At 33.2% G+C, this 21,321-nt stretch overlaps 1 protein-coding gene across 2 annotated transcripts; it reads left to right on the top strand.

The window, feature by feature from the left end:
- The first annotated feature begins 4,062 nt into the window (after nucleotides 1-4,062).
- Nucleotides 4,063-19,379, top strand: LOC112997599 (protein HUA2-LIKE 2). 2 transcript variants are annotated; one of them, XM_026127215.2, is made up of 12 exons: nucleotides 4,063-4,518; nucleotides 5,090-5,169; nucleotides 11,887-13,283; nucleotides 13,386-13,833; nucleotides 14,628-15,078; nucleotides 16,749-16,857; nucleotides 17,001-17,113; nucleotides 17,208-17,392; nucleotides 17,488-17,977; nucleotides 18,092-18,524; nucleotides 18,649-18,816; nucleotides 18,951-19,379. In XM_026127215.2, exons 1-12 carry the CDS (start codon nucleotides 4,396-4,398, stop codon nucleotides 18,974-18,976), a joined length of 4,023 nt encoding a protein of 1,340 aa, XP_025983000.1. In that variant the 5' UTR covers nucleotides 4,063-4,395; the 3' UTR covers nucleotides 18,977-19,379. The 2 variants fall into 2 exon arrangements, with proteins under 2 accessions (XP_025983000.1, XP_025982999.1); XM_026127214.2 differs by having other exon boundaries at nucleotides 11,887-13,833.
- Nucleotides 19,380-21,321: the final 1,942 nt, after the last annotated feature.

The raw sequence follows: 21,321 nt of genomic DNA on the forward strand, positions 1-21,321 counted from the left end.
ATATATAATATCATGATAAAATAAATTTAAAGTATTTAAATTTTTATAAATTATAATTATTTTTTACATATTTTTATACTTTGAAAATATTTTATGATTTTTTTATTATCAATACTATCAAAATTATCTCTTTCTATGTAATTGAACAATCATACAATCATTCATCTCCTATGTAATTTTCTATTCTATGCTTTACAAAATTCATGGTAGAGAACCATTTTTCAACTATCGCAATTAATATAGGCAAAATCAAAATTAACTTCACTAACTAGTTTATCATTGGATTTAGAATATGTTTTTTTTTTAGTTTTCACCAACATTTGAGAGAGAACAACAATCTCTTCTAACTTTAAAAACTGATCATCAAATCAAACAATTTTAATAAAAATTTCAAGTTAACTTTCAAGTTCTATAAGTTCCACATAAGAAAATCCTAATTTTCCCCAATGTATCTTATTGTTACAAGACGTTTCTTTCATATGTGTTTCCATTTTTAACTGTTTTATCTCACTTTCTTATTTGCTTCTAAATCTCTTTCTAGTTGATGTTGCTTGATTCTTCTCATTTCTATTTATACTAATTTCAAACAATTTTAATTATTTACTATTGGTTGCATCTTATCTTATATATAGATATAAAATAAATCTAATATCTTATCTTATTTATCTTAAATTAGTGCGGAGAGACACTTTGTGCCTCCTTACCTATTTTAACTAAAAAATAAATAAACTAGAAGTAAAAAAAAAAAACCTAACACAAGAGTAATGGATAGTTATTAAGAGAGAGTAATAAAATTTTAAAAACTAATAAAAGATAAAATATGATCTATTAAAATGTGTACATCAATCAAATGAGAATATTTATATTATTATTAGTATAGATATAAATACCAAATGAATATAATATCTTATTTTATTTATCTTATATATAAATATAAGATAAACTAATATATTTTAAAAAAATAAAAGATAAAGCAAATATTTTATTTTGTCTTATCTAAACTATGCATATGTATTTTCTATGTTGTTAGTTTTTTAATAATAAATATTATTATCACTATTGGGAGTTTGGTGTGTTTTTTTTTGTGTTACAAAAATTTAACTAAATGATTTAGACTTAAACATGTAATGTTTGTATTAAATATGTTGTGTCTGTTTGAGCTTTGGGTAAAAAAATCCAATAGAACAATATATAATTTTTTATGGGGCAATTTTTTTTATATACATTAACAAATAAAAATAATCTCGTGGAGACAACAAGCCCATGACTCTAAAGCATAAGGTATCGCACATATAAATATATTGTGAATATTAGGATTAATTAATATTTATATTAAAAGCAATAGCCTAATCTTTTTTTTGGTATAGAAACAATAGCTAATTAATTGTAAGTAAATTTTAAGGGGTCTAAAAAATGGAATATATATATATATATATATATATATATATAAAAACTGAAATATTTATATAGAAAATAAGTAAAACTAATGTTTATACGTATTATTGTAGTTAAATAAAAAATAAAATCCAAATTAAAACACTCAAATTTTCTGTTATCTAGCAAAAAAAGAAAAACTCAGATTTTCTGTTTAGCTCGGGCACCGGGTCAAAAATCTAGTTAATAATTAAAAGTTGAAGTGTTATGATTAAAAAACTATTAATAATATTATTTTATATATTAACATTAAATTAATTTCTTTAATCGTTTTGATTTTAATCTATAGAAAAAATTCGTTAATAAATTGGTTGTCTTGATTATGTAAAAATGCAAATAGAAATAAATAGAAAAAGACTACTCTAATTTAATTAAGAAATTTTTTAAAAGATGAAATATATTTTTAGAAAAGTGTCATACATTTTCAGAAAAAATTATATCATGCACAATTTTTTTAAGATTTATTGTTGTATGATGCTTCTCAATGTTTGTTTTTGAGAAAGAAAAAAACTTCTTTCCACTATAGTTAAATTATTATTGTTTTTGTTAAAACTAACCTAGACTTAATTAGGCCACGCATTCCTAACAATATTGACAGCCTTAGCCACTAAATAGAATAATTATTTTCGAATAGAGCCACGTGTAAATTCATTATTTTTTTTATTGAAGTTATTAAGAGAAATGATAAAAATAAAAGTAGAAGCATTACAAAAAAAGGAAAGAAAAAACAAAAAACAAAAAAAAAGGCTGAAAAGGAACATGCCCTATTTTGTTTATATAAGAGTATTTGCTCAAAAAATAAAAAATAAAAGAAGAAACACTGAAAATTATGATTTTATAATTATTTATAATATTTTTTTTATCAAAAGAATCTAATTACATTATATCCTTATTCACAAGAATCAAATCAAATATAATAAATAATGGATATTTATAAAATGATTATTTATAACAAAATTAAATAATATTACAAATATGTATTTTGGCTTTTTGAGAGGAAGAAATAAGATAATATTATTTATATCAAAGTTGAATAATACCACAAATATATATTTTGACATTTTAAATAAAAGTATTTATCAGTTGAAAATATTTTTAATTTACAAGAAAATTATAATTATAATAGAAAAATTTGAGACCTACAAAGATCATACAATAGCTTAGACATTCACGGTGTAAATATTTTTGTAGGCCTCAAATTTATCTATTATTTCAATCATAAAGTTAATAAATTTAGAAAATTATCATAATTTAATCTGGGAAAAATAAAGAGGATGCAATATAGTTTTAGAAAAAAAAACATTTTTTAAAGATTGATTGCTGTGTGATGCTTTTCAATGCTTGTTTGAGAAATAAAAAATTTCTTTCCCCCAAAATATAGATTTATTATTATTTTTGTTAAAACTAATTAGGCTTAAAAGTTAATTAGGTCGCAAATTCCAAACATTATTTACAGCCTTAGTCACTAAACTAAATAGTTTTTTAATAGAGCCAAGTGTGAATTCATTATTTTTTTTAAAGTTATTAAAAGATGATATAAATAAAAATAAAAGATATATAAAGAGAGGAAAAAAAAGAAAGAAAAGAAAAGTAAAAAATAAGGCTGAAAAGAAACATGTCCTATTTAATTTATATAAGAGTATTTTTGTACAAATAAATAAGAAAATAAGAAAATAAGAACAAACATTGAAAAATTATGACTTTATAATTATTTATAATATTCTTTAAATAACATATCATTATTAAAAGCAACTGATTTATATCCTTATCTAGAAGAATCAAATCAAATATAATAATAAATGACGGATACATATAAAACAATAATAACTAATTATTAATTATTTATAACAAAAACAATTATGTTTTTTGACTTTTTGAGCAGGAAAAACTATAAAAAGTATTTGTCAGTTTGAAATACTTATAATTTACCCGAAAGTAATAGAGAAAAATATTTAGTATCAACCAATTATAAATTTCTTAAAAAAAACAATTAGAAATCATTTGACATATAACTTTTAAAATAATTATTCAAATGTCAACAACTTTATTATATTTAAAATTTGTATATTTTTACATCATCATTAAATTTAACACAAATTCAAAAAATAACAATTGGTTTTATCAATAATAACAAAACCACAAAATTAAGAAAATGAATTTTAGTTCAAATTACCATAAAACCTATTAGCATTGTGTATTTAGAGAGTGTTTGTGAAAGAATTTGACCCAAGTGAAAGCTTTTCCATGTTATTTTGGTATTTTTGCTTTTAAAAGTAAAATTTTTCTGTTGAAACCCGTGGGTTGAAAGTGTTTCCCAGTACATTCATTATTTTTAATCACTTTTATCATAGTTTTTTTCCCCCTATTATTGTGCTCAATAATGAAATCAATGTAAACAAACAAATTTTTGACAGAAAATGTAAACAATTGATAGTTACCATAGTAGTATACTATATAGTGCTAGACTGAGCATAAATGCCTCACAATTAATTAAACTGACGCAGATTTCTACCGTATTGGTAGAATTTTTTACAGTACCGAAAATTGAATTTTAGGTTTACGTCAGGGGTGATGGTGGTGGTCACGTGGCAGAGCGAAGGGAACTGTTGAAAAGGGGAGTATATATTTACAGTGTGCGCACAGGGTGCACGTTAGCGCACTTCACGGAGTGTGAATGCATATACTCACCGCACCCTAAGCCACCACACCACCACTATCACCAGCATCAACTTCTTCTTCTTCTTCCGCCTCACCTAACCAAACACTTCTTCTCTTATGTCATGTTTTCTTTCACTCTCTCTCCAATTAGGGTTTTCCCCATTCCCAATGCCTTCTAATTCTCTCTGCCTATTCGCAACCGTTCCTACTCCTTCGATCACTCTTCGAATTTGGTTTCTCGTTCACTCTCGCTCTTCGATTCGGAGAAAATCGGGCGCTATTGCTTGACACTGGTTTCGTGCCATGCCGCCTAGTCGTAGAAAGGGCGGAAAGAAAAGCGCCGGCGGTGCCGCCGCCTGCCGGCAGTTTAAGCTCGGCGATCTCGTGCTCGCTAAGGTTAAGGGGTTCCCTGCTTGGCCTGCGACGGTGAGTGCTGCTCGTTAATTTTTAAGTGAATGCTTGAATTTTTTGGATTGATTGTGTTTTGCTGTCTAGAATAACAGAACACTCTCTTGGATTGCATGTTGTACTGATTTTCCTCTGCTGTAGTATGGTTTGGTGCTAAGTGTTTGCCCGGTGATAATCGATTAATTTTAGTGGTTGTTTTATTTTTGTTTTGTTTTTTTGGTGTGTATATTGGATTTTATTGAAAGATTTTGGGTCTGACCTTGATTATCTGATTTGCCTTAGCTTAAGCTGTAGTTGTACTGTCGAATTTAGATATTACACGGAGATTGGGTTAATCAAATGATTATATTTGGAGATTTTTTATGAATGACTTGATCGGGGCCTAGAGGCTCCCGGAGGAGCTGTGGAGAAGGTCAGAGACTAGGGACCGTAAGTTAAACAATACAAAGCCATGCTTTGCATTTTCTATGGTCCTGTATAGCTTATATGTTTGTTTTGGACAGTTGGACACTTTTTTCCCCTGCTTTTTGATTGTATGTTATGAAGATTTTCTTTGCTGATTAAGTTGCTTTGTTTTATCTTGGGGCAGGTGAGTGAGCCGCAGAAGTGGGGTTACTCTGCTGATCGGAAGAAAGTATTTGTTTGCTTCTTTGGAGCCGCCCCACAAATGTATGTATTCAAGTCCATGTCTCATTTGATTGAGTTGCTATTGACATGCATATTGTGTTCTTGTTTGATAAGGAATTGAATGGACATGAAGTTGCTATTGGTATGCATATGGTGTTCTTGTTTGATAAGGAATTGAATGGACATGACAAAATTTCAAAACCTGGTTGCTTGAAATGATTTAGTAGAAATCTGATATCGTTAATACTTAATACTACGTTGTTTGACCTAGGGATATTGTAAGGTGTAATTGTAGTATTCTTGTTCATATGTCATTGATTTGGTGTTTGCTGGAATGTTATTAGAGATTGTGGTGTTAGTAAGTGATTTTCCTTCTATATTCTTTCTATTACACTTTGATGAGGCCTGTATAGATATTAAAATATCCATACATCAGGATGTCTATTTTTTAAGCAAGCTAAAACTGAATGGTTTCAATAATTGTAGTCCACTTGTGATGATAATGCTTATTGATGACATGCTTGCATTTTTCAGTTAGCTTGTCCTTTATGGCATGTATATATTATGGTTGTAAGTTGTAACCATATTTAAAAGATTTTGTTGTGTGATAAATTTTCTCTGAAGTTTGAGTAGGTAATAGTAGGTATGAGGTTTGTGCATATGTGAGGTTTCACCTTTAGGGTATGATTCTTCTAGTGAGAAATTGAGAATCAGACCATACATTTGTGACAATTGTAGTAGTGTCTATTTTACCCTTTTAGTTCTTATGAGCAGAGAACGGATAAAAAAAATGAATGCTAATGGCTTTTATCTTAGTTACTCTTAGTTTTCGGGTATTTGATTGTGGTTTGTGGCATATTGCAGCAAAGTGAATTATGTTGCCAACACACTTGTGTTTGGCCCATATTCTGCATACTTGATTTTGGATAGTGTTGATAAAAAATACTTCTTCAAGTGTGTGGTTACCATAATTGGTTTGTTTGGTTTATATTATAAAAAATTTAAAGGCCTTTCTATAAAATATACACCCAAAGTGATTTTCTACCAGAGAAGCAACAAGATGGTGCTTGTCAATAGCCAAAATCATGCTGGCATGACCTGATATGATTCATGTGCCAAATTTGCTAAATATGTTGGCATTGATTTCAAGGCACATTTTTGATGCGTCAAATCTTTCTAATTCAAATATGGAATTAAACATGCTCCAATATGAGCATGCACTCTTCACTTCATGTGCTCTCTGCATTCCACATATAAGTACAAATGTACAATTCTATGTCGCTGATCTTTCAATTGGCTCAGTTTGATCCATGCTCTCTCTCATGAAGCATGACTTTATATTGTAAAAAAATTAAGTGAAAATATTCACTCCCCTGTAATTTCTATCTGGGATATCAGCTATAAGATTCCACCTTGTCACTAGAGGTTCATGTAATAACTTTGTCTTTTATCTCATTTTTGTCATCTCTCTCTATATAAAAACCATCCAGCCTCCGCCACGTGTTGCTTGCATATGCAATCTGAGCCCACTGTTTTTTTTCTTCTCATTTTCTCTCATGGTGGTGCATAGCATGGGCCTCTGCTCTAGTTATCATTATTTTCCTAGACGTCAAGACTCTTCTTGGTGTCGGAGCATCAAAAGTAACAAAATAACCTGGAAGCTTACTTTATTTTCATTCTGTGGGACATTGTATAGAAAAAATTATATATGTGGATTATAGTCCAGGCAAATATTATCCTTGTGGAATTTTAGTTGCATGAAGCCTAGAACACTACCCAATTAAATATAATTTCACTCGGACAGAATTTTGCAAATAGGATTTTAAAACATAACAGTGATTTTCTCTGAATCAATTCTTGCAAAAGTGACTCTTTAAAGTCTGAAATCTCAAAATATAGCCAAACAAATGCTGTCAATATCCTGCAAAAATTCTATATAAAAATGTGATATATGATGTTAGTTGGTATGACTTATAATTAGAGAGTACTGCTTTTGGCGATTTTATTGGATAGAAATGTTTTATATACTGGATCCCAAGTTAGGCTTTGTGATTGTGAATGCTTGTATCCCAAATGTTTTGGTTTCTGCTTGGTCCTCTGTTTTCTTTTTGTCTGTAATAATTTTCCTTCTTCTGTTCCACATGCTGGATGATTCTTGATTTAGTTAATCTTTTGCTCTTTATCCTATTCCAAGGGACAGAATGTAGTTCAATGAATTTTATGTTTGATTGTTTATTTTTATTAACTTTTCATCCTCAAATATTTTTTCTTGCTATGTTCTCCCTATCATCCTTCCTTTAGCTTTGTCAATATCTATTCTCATGCATATTAAAACTACGTAAGAATTTTTTTGTGGTTCTTTATTAAGTTAATATCCCAGGAAGTTATAAACTGGTTAAACATGCAGTGAGAACATAACGATGAAGCAATCTTAGTGTATGTGCACCTCTGATATGAAAATTATAGAAAAGAAGGATATCTGAATGTTGTCTCCCAGGTCCACACATGTATTTTTTATAATTACACATTACACAATAGAGTACAAAAGGAATTTGTCATAAATACAAATCAAATCCCTAATTACTTATCTTACAAATATTAACATGTAAAATGATATTTAACAAAATATTGTGATTTCATGTTGATATATCTCCATAACTTAGATAAGAATTTCACATCTCATTTCAATCAGTGGTCTTCAAATCTTAAAGATGGTTTTCTTCGGACATGAACATAAGGAAATAGGATACAGTTCTGTTTTATTACCTGACTGTAGTATTTATCAGTTTGTGTAATCACTAGGTCTGCTAGTGAGCCAGCTACGAATTGCATTTCTAAAGTTTGTACTGTTATAGTACCTCTGGTACTCATTAATGAATATATTATATTTTTGGCTGATAAAAAAAAAATGTTGATATATCTCCATTATTGTGTTACAGTGCTAGTTCATAAAGTAGGCTTTAAGTTTTATCTTGTGTTGAGATCCTCGTGACCTATTGTGTTGTGTATTTTAAAGATGAGAATTATTAATGTTATTTGGGATTGGTATTTCTCTTTTAATTGTTTTAACTTTTAAATATTAAATAAGATTTAAATGTTAAAGGCTCTGGAATAATTGTTCTGTTTTTTATTAGGGGAAAACTGCCTGTATATATACAAGATGTACAATTTTATCCTATAATTAAGGAAAATTGGTAACTACAAATATGGTGTCAGATTTCTACTCAATGATATTGACAAATATGAATAAGGAAAGAATATACAAACAATAACTAAGGAAACAAATGAAGACAATATCTCTTCAAATCAGAGAAGATATTGTAACACTCCCCTTCAAGCTGGTGAGTGAATGTTCTTCAATCCCAGGTTTCTAATTATCTCCTTAAACATCTAAGTTGAGAGGCCTTTTAGTAATTTCATCTGCTATTTGATCTTCTGATCGAATACTTCGGAGATCAAGTATGCCATCTACTAACTTCTCTTTTGTAAAATGTATATCAAATATTAACCTCTGCATGCTTTGTGTAATCATGCTGAACCAAATTATGTGCAATGCTGATTGCTGACTTGTTGTCGCAATCTTCATTTACTTCTCTCAATTCGCAAATCATCCACAATTATCTGTAACCGCAATAACCCGCAAATATCTAGACCCATAGTTCTGAACTCTGCTTTTGCACTTGATCTTGCTATCACGTCTTGTTTCTTCTCCATGTTGCCAAATTATCCCACTGAAGGTACAGTACCCTGTGTAGAATGTTGATTAACTAGAGATCCTCCATAGTCTCCATAGTCAGCAGTGTACAGATACTGCATAATTCTTTGGACTGCTTTTTTAAGTCATGTTCCTTCTGGCTCCCTTGCTTTTGAGTGTATCCTTTTGCCACTAACCTTGCCTTATATCATTGCTATACCCATCTGACCTGCCTTCGTATATGCTTCAAGGCTTCTTGTACTATCCCTAAACTATAATGTGTGCTTAAGGTTAGCAAGAAGGAATTGCATCTGTCTATAATATTGTGGTAAGATACATAATGGGATATGGAGTGTTTGGTGCAACTTCTTTTTCCTTTTGTTACAGAGTTACGGCAATGGGTAGATCAAGTTTAGAGTTTTGCTCAACAGGTAAAGAGAATTCCTCCTTACCTGGAGTAGAGGTTTCAACAAAAAAAGAGGACTAAATTTGGGTTCCATAACTGACGATTCTCTATGAGCTTCAGTAGGAGTTGGATCCAATGATTGAGCATGCTGTTGAATAGAGCTGAACTTTTCTCTCCTCAAGTTCACCATGAATGAATAGTGATTCTTTGGGCTTTTGGACATGCTCTGTTTTCTGAGTATGTAGGATAGTACTCCGTTAGTTTGGGTGAATAGGAGTTGTTTGAGAAGCAGATGGAACATTGGAGAGAGGAAGGTTAAGAATAAAGTGTAGATAACTAAGTTGTTTAACATCATGGAAATTCTCCCCTTGGCGATGTGAAGAATATTGTTGGAGAGATTACAAAATGTAATATCCTTAGAAACAGAATTTTCTGGTTGGAGGACGGATACACTTACGGCTGATGGACATTGAAATATCCTAAAAGTGCACACTTGAGAGCATAATGATCAAGTTTGCTGCCACAATGCTGTTTAATAGAAAAACCACTTGTTGAGGGACTGAACCTTCAACTTTATGCAAAGTTGAAGGTTCCATTTCCTTTTTCTGGGCTGTAGGGTTAGCTTCATTCTTCCTCTGTTTTATCTGGTTTAATTTCCCTGGTGTCCCTTGGTTTGTTGCAATAAGTACACCATAAATTGTCTTGGTTCAGGGTTTTACTTGGTTTTGGTCTGGACCATGTTCATTTATTCTCCTCTATGCAGTAGTGAGAGCTAAATCAGTGTTGGATTGAGAGGCATAGGTATTTTTCCAGCATCACAGTATGGTGTCTTTCTTTTCCATGGACAAGTGGAAAGGTCTCATTCAGGTTTGGTGAAGACTCTTGCAAGAATCTGGACATGAACTTGATCGAACTCCATGCTTAGACCAGCCAAGAATTCAAAAGCTCAAGCTCTTCCTCTCATTTAAAGAAGAGTTTGATTGACTTCTTTTTGTTTCATTCCAGATTCTGGTATAGCTTCGTCTCCTGCCCCAAACCATTCTTGCATGAAATACTCTGTAACAGAAAGGTTGCCTTGTTTGGTATGAACAATCCTCGTCTTAACTCAGATAATAGCAACTCTTGAGCTTGCCTATCTGTTTTGATGTCTCAAGTAACTTAAAATTCTGAGATACCTCAATCTGCATTGAGTTCAGCAACTGGGTTGTGATGAGAGTAACTTTATGCCCTATGTTTTTGAATTTCTCACCTTTACTCTAAGGAGGTGGATTGTCACAGAGACGAAGAAGCCTCCACTTCCCATTTAGAGTCAGCACCAATATTGTCCAATGTTATAAATAATTTTTGCCTTCCAGTTGTGCAGCAATCTCCAATTTTTCCAACTCTGAAATTGGGCTATCTGTTTTGGAGGGGTTCTAACTTCTTAGAGAATGGACTGTGGCAGCGATGGAGGCCTTGGGTTTAAGAAAAAGGAAGGACAGTTGCACCAGAGCTTATGTAAAGGCTCTGATAAGTTGCACGATAAAGGTTATTTTCCCATATTTGATTAGAGGCATTCTCCTATAATTAAAAAGAGAATTGATATGTAGAATTAAGGTGGCAAATTTCTACCTACTTGATGATAGATGACAAAAATCAAATAGGGAAAGAATATACAGAATTGCAGATAATATTAGGGTAATAAATGCAGACAATATCTCATGATACCAGAGAAGATTGTTAGGAAGTCCCACATTGCTTGCCTCAATTCTTGGGATGTAGCTTATATATCTGTTGGACAACTTCAGTTAATGCCAATTGGTTTTAAGCTGAAATTTAACAAAGATGAATCAACTAGAATGGTTATGATAAAATCAGGGTTTTAAATAGCATGCTACAGTGGTGTAGCAGTGCTGACTGGCCCCTATCTGCCATAGGGGCTGCCATAGCGGAGCAATTGTAGCAGCAGCCATGATGGACAAAATAGCATCCATAACAGCACTATTTGTTGATTCCAGTAAAGCCCTTTGAACAGAGATATCATGGTTCTTTTGGGATTCTAATTTTCAAAAATGAAATCTATAGTTGTAAACTTGTAATAGTATTTAAAATTATAAAGAAGACTTGGATTTAGAAGATGATGATTATTCCTATCTAGGAAGCTTGAATTTGACTTTTGTTGGTATTTACTTGTATGTTTTGTTTAAGACACCTATGACTATATTGTTAATTATGCATGTCATTTATTTTCAGAATTTTGTTTATCATTTTTGAGAATTTATATGTATATAGTATACATGATATAAACTATATAACAAAATTCAAAATATTGGCTATCCTACCATCTGTTATCTCACTATAGCATTTGGATAAAACAAGGTGTGGTGTGACTTAATATTGATTAAATCCTACATTCATACTTAATTAGGGGAGGAAGTGATTAACACCAACTTAAAGGGGGAAGGATAATAAATGAGGTGTTGAAATTTTAATTTCTATTTCATTGATTGAATGTGAATGGTTTGCATGAATTATATTTTTAAGCTAACTGTAAGACTTTTCATAACTGTTTAGCAATGTGGAGTCTCTCTCTTAACATTTAGTTATTCCCCCATGTGCAAGCCTTAATTTTATTTACCTTGCAAATTGTCTTGGTTTGAAATGCCATTTGGTTTTGCAGAGCTTTCTGCAATCCTGCCGATGTTGAAGTATTTACTGAAGAGAAGAAACAATCTCTTGCCAAACGTCCAGGAAGAGGTGGTGAATTTGCTCGTGCAGTAAAGGAGATTATTGAATGTTATGAAAAATTGAGGACTGAGAATCAGGATGGTGACACAGGGTCAAAGGAGCAGATGGATGAGTCATATTCACCTGATCCATCTGCCAACACAGGGGCAAAGGAGCAGATGGATGCTCCTTTCACAATTAATTCACAAATGAAATCTTCAAATTGTGTGATTGACAGACCTGAGGATGCTGTTGCATTGAAGGATGAATCTTATAATATAGAAGCATCATTGGAGGAAGCTACTGATAATGCTATTATGACTGCAACTGTAAAATCACTTTTTTCAACAACCCAGAGAAATGCACCAGTTCAAAGGTCTAGAAGCACATTACAGGTCCAAAACTTTGTTTTACCTTATAGTGATGGTGGAAATAATGGCAGCAATAGTAATGACAACATATCAGCTGATGCAATTGAGGATACATCTATAAGAAGGAGAAAACATATCAGGAAATCACCTGACCTTTTAGGTTGTGATGATACTGATTCACCTGCATTTGCTCCAAATGTTAGCATGGAGGACAATGGTTCTGAAATTATTACAATCATTTCTGATGCCTTCACTTTAAATGAGGGAAGTACGATAGATTCTAATTTAAAACTTGAACAGTCTGAGCCTATTGAGTGCCCTGAAGGTGAAGATGATTTGAACAAAGGTCTTGATCTAGAAATAAAGGCTGTAATCAACAAGAAGAAAAGAAAACCAAACCGGAAAAAGGAAACTAATGATTCTGGTGCTCAGAATGCCAGCCAAAGTTTGCAGAATATGGGTGGAAATTCTAAAGAAAGATGCCCTGATCAAGATGGAGATGAACACTTGCCCCTGGTGAAACGAGCTAGAGTTAGAATGGGTAAATCATCCGCAGAGGCAGAACTCAATAGCATTGCACAAGTTCAGGTTAAATGTGGCGAGGAAGATATTACTGACTCACCACATCAGATAATCACATCCTCAAATTGTGAAAATGGTAGCCTTGCTGAAGGAGGCACATCAGTGTTGAATAGTGCTTTGGTTAGTGTTTCTCCTTCTAACTTAATAGCTCTGTGTTCTGAAAATGGGTCTCAGATTTGTAAAATTAAAAAGGACCAAATGTTTGGCTGCTCTGTGGATGATGAAGCTGCTTTACCTCCATCTAAACGCATCCATCGTGCTTTAGAAGCAATGTCTGCCAATGCTGCTGAAGAAGGTGAAGCTTGCATGGAATCCTCCTCTATAATGACATCAAGTGGTAGATGCTGTATATCTACCATTAAGAGATGTCCTTGTATGACCGTTAACAATCAAGGAGGTAATGATTTAGAACTGCAAAGGTTGGATTCTTGTGGCATTGATTCATCTCATGTTAGTATGTATAGTTTCTCAACTCGTTCGAATACAATTATTTCCACAGAGAATGAGTCATCTACAGAAGTGGATAAGCATTTGGCCAAGTTCCAATGTGAAACTGGGAAGGATGTCATCCCAGGTGATAGACAGCAAGGTGGTGAAGATCTTAGTGATTCTGTTGTCTGTCATCCTGCCAAAATAGATTCACAAATACAATCACATGGAAAAATTTCTCCTGATCTTGATGTAAAATGTTGCCAAGTTGGAAACAGTAAGGATTCACCATGTCCATCATTGTTACCAAATGGTGATTACAATGTCAGACCTTCAAACCATTCAGATGCATCTGATACATTAGAGCATGGTGGAATAAGTCTTGATCCTGTGGCAGGTGACGGTGAAAGTGATAAATTGGTACCTCAAAATAGTATTAATGTGCCACAGAATGTGGTGGTTGCTTGTGAGGATATGGGGAAGCAAGCAGTTGGTGGCAGCAGCAAAATTAATGACACGTAAGCTTCTTTTATAGCTCCTACAATTACTAGATTCTGATCACTCATATCCTTGGGGAGAAAAAGAAAAGATTATGAAAAAATAAACATTTTTGCTGCCTATTTAATTATTTGTGAAATTTTATTTCTATTTATTTCTTTAAAGAAAACCATTTATGGAGAAGCTAGAAATTTTAGCTTATGAGTAAAGCTCTAAACAAGCTGTTTTCAGCCTATTCTAAAACATCGAGTTTCACCAAATTGCTCATCCAAATGTGCAAGAAGTTATAGCCTTCACAAAATTCATGCTTTCCATTCTCTGTCATGATTAATATGGTTCATTATAAAATTTGACTAGATGAACTTGAACATTCCTAATTTAGGTCATATTTGTGCAAGTAGTTGTGTTTTGCAACCTAAACAATTGCTGATTAAAAAAAAAGAGAAATAAGGTAAACTCCTCCTGACATCTCTGAAACTAAGAACAAGAATGGAGCTAGACCTCCTTACACAGGAAAAACAAATGAAACTGAAAGAAGATAGTTCTATCTCAGAAATTTCCCTCTCCCTTTCTATCCATTTCCACCAACTGCCCTCTTGGGTAAACTTGTCACCCCTTCTGCCATATACACGTTCTGTATTTTTGTTGGAATCTATCAAATTCAGTTACTTGGGGTCAGTTTGGTGTAGTTGTATATATTTTAATCAATCTGTTAAAGGTAATGAAAAATGAAAAGAGAACAATTGTGTAATGAAAGTAATGTATGCTGCATTTCTTTCAATTAACTAAAGCTCATGCTATTATTTCTTTTCAGGCATGAGGTTGTCAAAGAGGTAAAATTTAAAGGACAAGAGGAGGATATGAATTCTGTTTCAATATCAAATGATTATTCAGGTGAAAAGGGTAATTTGGTCATTCTGTCAAGTCCATCCTTGACTGATGGGAGAGTTTTCCTTCCACTAGGTTCACCTCCAAATACATCAGTTTGCAATATTTCTACATCAGACAGTAGTAATATCCTTCAAAATGGAAGTTGTAGCCCTGATGTACACCAGAAGAACACTTTATCTGGTCCTACTGATGGATGGAAAGATGGGATTGTGGAAAATGGACGATCAAGATCTGTGGGCAAGTCAACTGAAGCAGGAGATGCTGCATTGTTGTACTTTGAAGCAACGCTTAGGACATTGAAAAGGACAAAGGAAAGTATTGGTCGAGCAACACGCATAGCTATTGACTGTGCAAAGTTTGGCATTGCAACTAAGGTAATGCGATGGTATTGTTAAATTTTTATTTTCTTTGCTGTGTCAATAGGAAATGTAAAATCATGAATTGTGAATGCTTTTTGATTAGATTAGTTTTACTTATGACATGATGAATGCCTTTTTTTGTGTTTTTTTGAACCAGTATGATTTTTTGTGCAATAGGAAACTGCTCCCCTTGAAAAACCAGACCATTTCAATGTATCCAATTCTGAATATGGCTCAAAGTCATTTGATGGGTTGGACTTCGGTGATCGATAGCAGGTTGCTGAATGTTGTGCCTGCAGCCCAATTTTCTGTTGTTAATATTAAATGGTTAACCCCACCCCATTTTTGGATTAAATTCAATGTGGATGGGTCTGTTAAAGATCAGAGTGCTTGCTGTGCAGGGGTCTTTAGGGATCATTGGGATCAGTGGAAGTCTGGTTTTATCCACAATCTAGGCTCCTCGAATGTTCTGATTGCTGAATAACAGGTATTTTGGAGTTTGGAACAGGCTTGGGATCTTGAATTCAGGCACCTCATTGAGTCTGATTCTAAGCGGGCTATTGAGTTTAGTGCAAATGACTATCCTATACCGCACCCACGTACAAAAACCTTGTTAATATGATAGTTAGTTTAAAGAGTAGCTCATCAGTATTCTTTAGGGACACATGTATTTAAGGTCCCTCCTTTAGAATGTTCTCTCCTTGTCTTGAAGGATGCTATGGGGTCTGCTACCCTGAGATCCATTAGGATCTTGAAGTTTCTTGTCGGGCTTTAGCCCCTCCTCTGAATTAAAATAAAATAAGGGAATTATATTGTGTTAGCTTCTATAGTCAAGAGTAGGGTCAGCCTAGTGGTGGGGGTTTGGGTAGTTTACAATTTGCATGTGGTTCTAGGTTCAAATCTCATTGTGGTGGTTCTGCAATTGACCATTAAATAAAAAAAGCTTTCATAGTCAAAGGAGATATCCAATTTATGCTTTTTGAGACCTCATAGTTTTACCTTTCAAGCCTGTTAGCTTTCTATATTTTGACCAAATTTAAATTGATCCATGAATCTTGGTGCATTTGCACCTTATCTACTTGACTACATATGGTATTAACTGTACCGTGAGTCCGAGCAATCTAAATTTATCAGGTGCATTATAATTATGACCTTTTGGATACTTTTTTTTTGTGTCTTGGTAGAATTTGAATTTCTTTAGGAAGGAACATTTGGTTTTGTCATGACCAACAATTTGGAGTCAAGTTCATTAGGCCTGGTTGGATCTTGAAGCTTGTCTTGCACCTGTTGTGGAATCCTTTAACCAGAATACCTTTATCTTTTTCCCTAAATTATTAATGAATAAATTGCTTGTTGTTTTGAGATTAAATGATTGTTTCTTTTTGGCCAGTCTCTTAAATTATTTTCTTATTGAATTTTTTCTTTTGGGCATCATTCAGCTCACTTTTGGCATCCCAGGCTCATAGAGGAACTTAATTTAATTTGTTTGTCAGAGTATAGTTAAGTTTGCACCTACATGTTTTACTTTAAATCTTATGCACCTTGATGGGAATTATAACTATTTAATTTGCTTTATGGTTATTTCCTATTGAAAATTATTGTACATTCCCTTTAAAAGCTTATCATGTCTTTTCTTAACGGTATATTCATTTGTTGGGGGCCTGGGATGTGGGGGTGTATTCTAGGTGATGGAAATTCTTGTCCATGATCTGGAAATTGAGTCAAGCCTGCATCGGAGGGTGGATCTGTTTTTTCTTGTTGACTCTATTGCTCAATGTTCTCGAGGGTTGAAAGGTAATTGTTTATCATTTGGTGATTCTTGAATCTTGCAAGCAAAAACAAAAAGAATATGTGCATGTGTATCTGTTGATGTTGTAAACATAGCAAAATCTATGCATTCAGTATCTGTTGATGTTGAAAATAATCTGATTTTCCAGGAGACATTGGTGGAGTATATCCATCTGCTATGAAAGCAGTCCTGCCACGCCTCTTGTCTGCTGCTGCCCCTCTGGGAAATGCTGCAAAAGAAAATCGTAGGCAGTGTCTTAAGGCAAGTAAATGAAATTTCCTGTTTACTTAAATTAAAACATATATGCTCTCAAGTCTTCTCTTATAATTGTTAAGCTTTTCTCCCAATTATGTAGGTATTAAGACTGTGGTTGGAGAGAAAAATCCTTCCTGAACCCATTATTCGGCATCATATGCAGGAACTAGACTCGTATAGCAGTTCAGTTTCTGCAGGTGTCCACTCACACCGTTCTTTAAGAAGAGACAGGCCTTTTGATGACCCTGTTAGAGACATGGAGGGTATGCTTGATGAATATGGAAGGTATGAAATTGTTGGAAGAAAATATTGACTTTATGATTTTCTCGTACCTCTGCAAGTGTGTTTACTGTTTACTCAAGTTGCATTTGGTCTTGCAGCAACTCAAGTTTTCAGCTACCTGGATTTTGCATGCCCCGAATGCTTGGAGATGGAGGGAGTGATTCTGATGGAGGGGAGTTTGAGGCTGTCACACCTGAACATGATTCTGAAACATATGAAGTGCAAGAAACAACTCATGCAATTGAAAAACGCAGGCATGTGTTGGAAGATGTTGATGGTGAGCTTGAAATGGAAGATGTGGCTCCGTCTGTTGATGGTGAATTGAATTCGATTTGTAATATTGATAGAGGAAATGCCAGAGAGTTTGAGAAGAATCTTCCTGTGTCCTTTGGCCCCCCTTTACCCCAGGATTTGCCACCGTCCTCCCCACCTCCACCATCATCCCCTCCACCACCACCACCACCACCTCCTCCTCCTCCTCCATCTCTACCTCTACCTCCACCCCCACCTCCTACATTGCACTTCAAGTCAGCTACCTCTGATCAATATCATGTTGCAGTTGATTCAAAAGGTTTTGAAGATTCATTGGTATGTTTCACAACTTTTGCTTGGGATTTTTACACAATGGAACAAGTTGCAGCATGTTAAAACTAATTTTGTAAACCTTTTCATTTCTACTTGGGATTTGGTTCATTTTTGCAGACTGTGAAAGCCAATGTACTCCATCCAATGGCCGAGCCCTTAGCTGCACCAAGAAATAGTCAACCTATCAGTGACGCAGTGCAGTATACAGTCCCTGAATGTAGAGACATGCCAATGCAGATGCCAGAGTCTACTTGCTCTTTCAACACTTTCCCTGTACAACCAACAGACAATTCCAGGAATACTGATGGTGCTACTATGCATAATAAAGGTTACTTGATACCACCACCTCACCATGTGCCATCCAATCAGTTTTCTTTTGTTCATGGGGAACATCGTATGAAGCCACAAAGGGAGGTTCCGCCACCCCCTTCATATTCCAATGGGCACCACTTTATGCCAAGCATGACGAGAGAGTATGGTTATGACAATCATGAGAGATTAAGACCACCATATGATTACCAAGAGAGATGGAATGTTCCTCCTTGTTCTGGTAAGACTGATAACTGATGACGCTTTTGAATTTTGATATTTGAGGTGAAGGGTGGGCGGCCATGCTGTGGTTTGCTTTGGTTGTGTGTATTAATAATTATCTTTCTTGGGATTTCTGCTTTCAGGTCCTCGGTATCATGACAGAGGTGTGCCTGCTCCTTATGGTTGTCATCCTAGTGAATCAGTTAGTTTTCCAGGTCATGGATGGAGATTTCCTCCCCCGTCAATGAATTACAGGGACTCCTTGCATTTTAGACCACACTTTGAAGATGCAATTCCAGTAGCAAACCGAGGTATATGCCCCTCCTGTTTGACAGATTTTCATCAATCATGAAAAAATCTTTATTTTTTGATTTACTTCTTTTCTTTGAATTCTGGAATATCACTTTAGAATATTAAATTGATGTTTAAGATAATTATGTTTCAGGCCCAAACTTTTGGCAGCCAAGATGACAGAAATTACTATTAAATGAAGGTTGGCATACTTCTGAGTTCTGTCTATCCGCAAGCCTCTTTGGTTATCCTTCACCAATTAGTATCATTGTTACTTATAATTCACTCATTGAATGTTAGATACAACCCACTTTTTGTCGTGGGCCCTGCCTTTGTTTAGAAGAGGTGGTTTTTATTTCATCTTTCTGTACATGCAAGAAAGAATCTTGAGTTCCGCAGAATCTGCACAGGATATGGTCATAATCTGCTAGAATTTGTATATATACATATATATTGCAGCCTCTTCTGCAGAATGCAGAGCAGGAAGAGTCATTGTAGAGTGGTCGGAGAGCTTTAACTTATCATTAGGCTGTCAACGTATCAAATTCTTTTTGTTGCAGATTATATAATTTATTTCATGGAAGCTCTTACAGATGTTCGATCAAACCAAAAAATTTTTAGGGGCCGTTTGTTGAATTTGTTTTCTTAATATAGAAAAAATACCCCTCGGGTAACGAAGCTGGGTTAGCTGTATTTTCTCTCCCCCCACCCAAAGTGCTTGCCTTTATTTATTTGTCATAAATGCCTTTCCTTTTTTTCATGTGCATTGTGAGTACTTGCATTGATTGCAGCCTGTAATTTGATGGCTGAGGATAAAACCTTGCCCTACACAAAAACGCGTGGGGGCATTTGTAGCCACTCCATGGTTTATTAAAATTCATTTATTAAGGTAGTTGGTACGTCCAACTACGCAAGTGTTCCGTCTCATGAAGGGCATGACTTTCTCACTTTTTAGCATTATAATTTTTGGAAAAGCTTTCTTATAAATTTTTTTTTTTTGAAGTGAAGAAACAAATATTTATTTTTAAAATTTAATAAATTAAGTACTTCATTTTTTTAAATTGAACATTAAAGTATATGCGCAAGGATAATCTTCTGTCACTTGAGTAGGGCTGCTCAAGAAAACTAGTTTTAAATAGCTGGTTTATAAAAGTAGGTATAAACTATAGTTATAGTTATAGTTATAAAATTATAGTTAGTTTTATAGAAATGATTATTTCAAATAATTTATTTTTATTCATTCATAATTGATTTTTTAATTTTAAATATAATTTTTTTTATATAATTGATAATATGATTAGTTTATTCATAATTGGTTGTATATTCATATTTTAAAAATAATAACTGATTATATCACATTATAATTAGTTATATAAAATTAGTTATGATTAAATTATAATATTCACTTATAATTTAATTATTTATTAGTTATGATTATAATTATGTAAATATCCAAATCGAACACCTTAGACTTGAAAGCACATAATTTCTTTTTGGGATAATTATCTTATTTCTTCTCCACAATCTACAGACAAAAGAGGTGACTGCTTGTCATTTATGGTAGCTGTACAGTGAGTTGATGGTGGCGTAAATAAAAAGTTACATTACATATCGTATATAATAATTATACGCTATGTAATGTAAAATTAAGTTATAAGACAAAGGAGAAACATGACTTAACAGTATAAAACCACGATTCTGCTGTTTCGAGATAGTGATCAATTCGCTTTTTTAACGATATAAACAGTAAGATATTTATTTTAATGATTAGATTCTTAAAAATATCTTTCGAAAATCAATTTAACTGTAGTATAATAGTTTTGGATGTAACTTCTTCTGTAGAATCTGTCTGCATGTTTTTTTGTATTCTTGATTTTTAGAAGTTGTTTTTACGTTCTAAAAATTTTATTTGAGTGAATTTGAGCAAAATTATTACTTGTTTTCTTCATTTTTTTTTAATTTAACTCAAGATAAAGGAATTGAATTTTTCTTATCACTAAAAAAACTGCAATTATCACTGATCATTACTAAAATAAAAGTGAGGATGAAAATTAATTATTCTCACTCTTATTTATCTAATCATTATCAAAAACATCATATTCTATAATCAAATAATATAATACACACGGATGTAACTTATTTTCACTACAATTAGAGGGGATGCTGTAATTTCCAGATGTAAAAGAGCATATATAGGGGAGGGGGGGAGTATGACAAAAAATCGTGACGTGGAAATTCGGTTGCTTTGATAGTAACAGTTAATAAAAACCGCGAGTTCTGTTATTTTTTTATTATTTCGTGTACATTATTTTTTTACTGAGCAAATGTAGAATCTGAGATGGCAGCAGAGATGACCTAAGAAAACCTGTTAATATTTAGAAGAATAGAACAACGTTGTATTAGTTTCATTGATCGGAACCACCTTTAAAAAAACGAAAAAAGAAAACTAAAATATTGATTACGTGGTTTTAAATTCTTGATTTTTGGCTAATCAAGTACTTGATGTTGGGGAAACTGTCAACTTT

This window comes from Glycine max, chromosome 19 (genome assembly GCF_000004515.6).
Source record: "Glycine max cultivar Williams 82 chromosome 19, Glycine_max_v4.0, whole genome shotgun sequence".
NCBI lineage: Eukaryota > Viridiplantae > Streptophyta > Magnoliopsida > Fabales > Fabaceae > Glycine > Glycine max.